Genomic DNA, 2,573 nt, shown 5'->3' on the forward strand with positions numbered 1-2,573 from the left:
AGGTCATCTGGCTTTGTTGAGCTACCTGAAATCACTTTCAGTGACCTGGTTGTGGGCAAGCTGTCAGCATCAGGCCCCTTAATTTATCTGTCACTACTGCTGAGAGATGCTACAAAGCAGGAAACCCACTGGAATCTCTGGTCCTTTCCCCCAGGAGGAAATTCTAATACCTCCTGCTCTGCTTCTCTCCAGCCTGACGTTGCTCTCCCTTCACTGACCATCTCCACTATTTCTCTCTCTCTCACTTTCCTTTTCCTTGACCAGCTAAACCAGGTACTATGTATTAAATATAAGCATTATTATTTTCCATTATTTTCTATTACTTCTGTTATGACTTTCTTAATGCCACTAGCCTACATGAAATAAAAGTTTAACCAAACCAGATGGATGCCCTCGCTGCCAGAAGTGATCTGCCCCTATGCCAAAGTTCCAAAAAGTGGTTCAGCCCGCATACCATACAGTTTCACCTCCTGGGGGACTGTAGACTTTCCAGTTTCATGGCACTCCTGATCTGATTGTTACTAAAATTCCCAAACCCATTCCACAGGCTTTTCCCAAAGAGATTGGAGCTAGGGAAACCATCTCTAGGATATATATGTGTTTTCTTCAGGGAGAAGTTAAGATATTCTGATATCCATTTTTAAGAAACCAAAGAGACAGAATAGTTTGAGGAGATAAATTTCATAATTTCTCTCTTTATAGATGAAGGAAATGAAAGTTCAGGAGTTGACTTTATGCGCTGTGTAAATTAGTGACAGGGACAGAATGGAAAGCCAGACCTATGTGACACCAAAATCCATACTCCTATCAACTATACCAGTCACCCATAGGTAGTCCAAGCCAGAACACACATCTAACATTCCTTTATATTTTCTACTTACAGGACAGCAATGCCAAGGGGAAACCAGAGTCACATCACTGAATTCCTCCTTCTGGGACTGACCAGTGACCCCAAATGGCAGGTGTGGCTCTTTGCCAGCTTTCTGGCCATGTACCTAGTTAATGTGTCTGGCAACTCAGTCATCATTGCAGCCATCCAGAAGGATACTCATCTCCACACTCCCATGTACTTTTTCCTCTCCAACCTGTCTTTTGTGGACATCTGCTTTACAAATGTCATTGTGCCAAGGATGCTGGCAAACATGCTGAGCAAGAGCAAGAAGGTCCCCTTTGCCCACTGCCTCACCCAGATGTATTTCTTTGTGACCTGTGCAATCACTGACAGCTTCCTCTTGGCTGCCATGGCCATGGACCGCTACGTGGCCATCTGTAGCCCACTGCATTATACTACAACCATGAACCCCAGGCACTGTCTCCTGCTCGTGATAGCATCCTGGGTGGTGTCCCACCTCCACTCACTCACCCACACGGTTCTTATGGCCCGCCTCTCCTTCTGTGGGCCCAACATTATCCACCACTTCTTTTGCGATGTCCAGCCACTGCTAACCCTCTCCTGCTCTGACACCTCTGTCAATGAGCTTTTGGCCTTCACAGAGGGCTCCTTTGTGATCATGACTCCCTTTGTCTTCATCATTGTCTCTTATGTCTACATCACCCGTGCCGTTCTGAGAGTACCTTCTGGGAGGGGCAGGTACAAGGTCTTCTCTACTTGTGGATCCCACCTCACAGTTGTGGCACTATACTATGGGACTGCCATCTCAGTGTACATTCGCCCCTCATCCACCTACTCAGTGACAAAGGACCGTGTGGTTACTGTCATCTATACTGTGGTAATACCCATGCTGAACCCTTTTATCTACAGCCTTAGGAACAAGGACATTAAACAAGCCTTGAGAAAGCTGACTAGGAGAAAAGAATATAATAAATAATAAATTTTTTATAGGGAAGTAGTTTGAAATTATGAAAATATCGCATTCCTCATCAAACTTCTTCCTATCTATTCATTTATCTAAATTGGTAGAAACTTATGATTTCTTACTTTATTCAGTGAGTTATAATTTATTATTTTTGTGTCCTTTTGATATGCTCCCACCATTTGATATGTTCCACCCAATCAAAGAAAAATTCTTTGAGCACTTTCTTGCTTTCTATTACATCAAGATGTTCCAGACTCACCTTGTACTTTCTCTGCTCCATACCTGAAATCAGCCATTTCTCTACAAAGCCAGGCTTCCCAATCTAGATGCCTTCTTCACTCCACTCAGACTCTGATAGTACATCTCAAGTTACTGTTCACCCATTTTTGGATCTGACTCCCCTCTCTAAGATATACCTCACATAGATGTACTTCTCACCTTGTGTGGGCACCAACACCTAATACTGTGTTGCCCTCAAGCATGACACTCTTCTTACCATGTCTGATCTCTGATTCCCCAAACTGGGTTCCCTCTTCACAGTGACACTGGTGTTATCTTGTTTGGGTTTTGACTCCCCACACTGGGTTTCTCCCTTCCATAGAAGCCCTCTTTCTCACCCCATGTGGACTCCAACATGTCATGGCAGACTGTCCTCATCTTGGACACTCTCCTCCCCTGTTCAATTCTGAGAACCTACTCCTGACTGTCCGTGTGCATAGATGTCATCTTCACTCTGCCTGGACTCTGTATCAGTCT

General features: G+C 44.3%; 1 protein-coding gene across 1 annotated transcript; it reads left to right on the plus strand.

The window, feature by feature from the left end:
- Positions 1-890: 890 nt before the first annotated feature.
- On the plus strand, positions 891-1,829 carry LOC124248374 (olfactory receptor 1L4-like). Its single transcript, XM_046678323.1, has one exon. It carries the CDS (start codon positions 891-893, stop codon positions 1,827-1,829), a length of 939 nt encoding a protein of 312 aa, XP_046534279.1.
- The last annotated feature ends 744 nt before the right edge of the window (positions 1,830-2,573 follow it).

Source organism: Equus quagga, chromosome 1 (genome assembly GCF_021613505.1).
Source record: "Equus quagga isolate Etosha38 chromosome 1, UCLA_HA_Equagga_1.0, whole genome shotgun sequence".
NCBI lineage: Eukaryota > Metazoa > Chordata > Mammalia > Perissodactyla > Equidae > Equus > Equus quagga.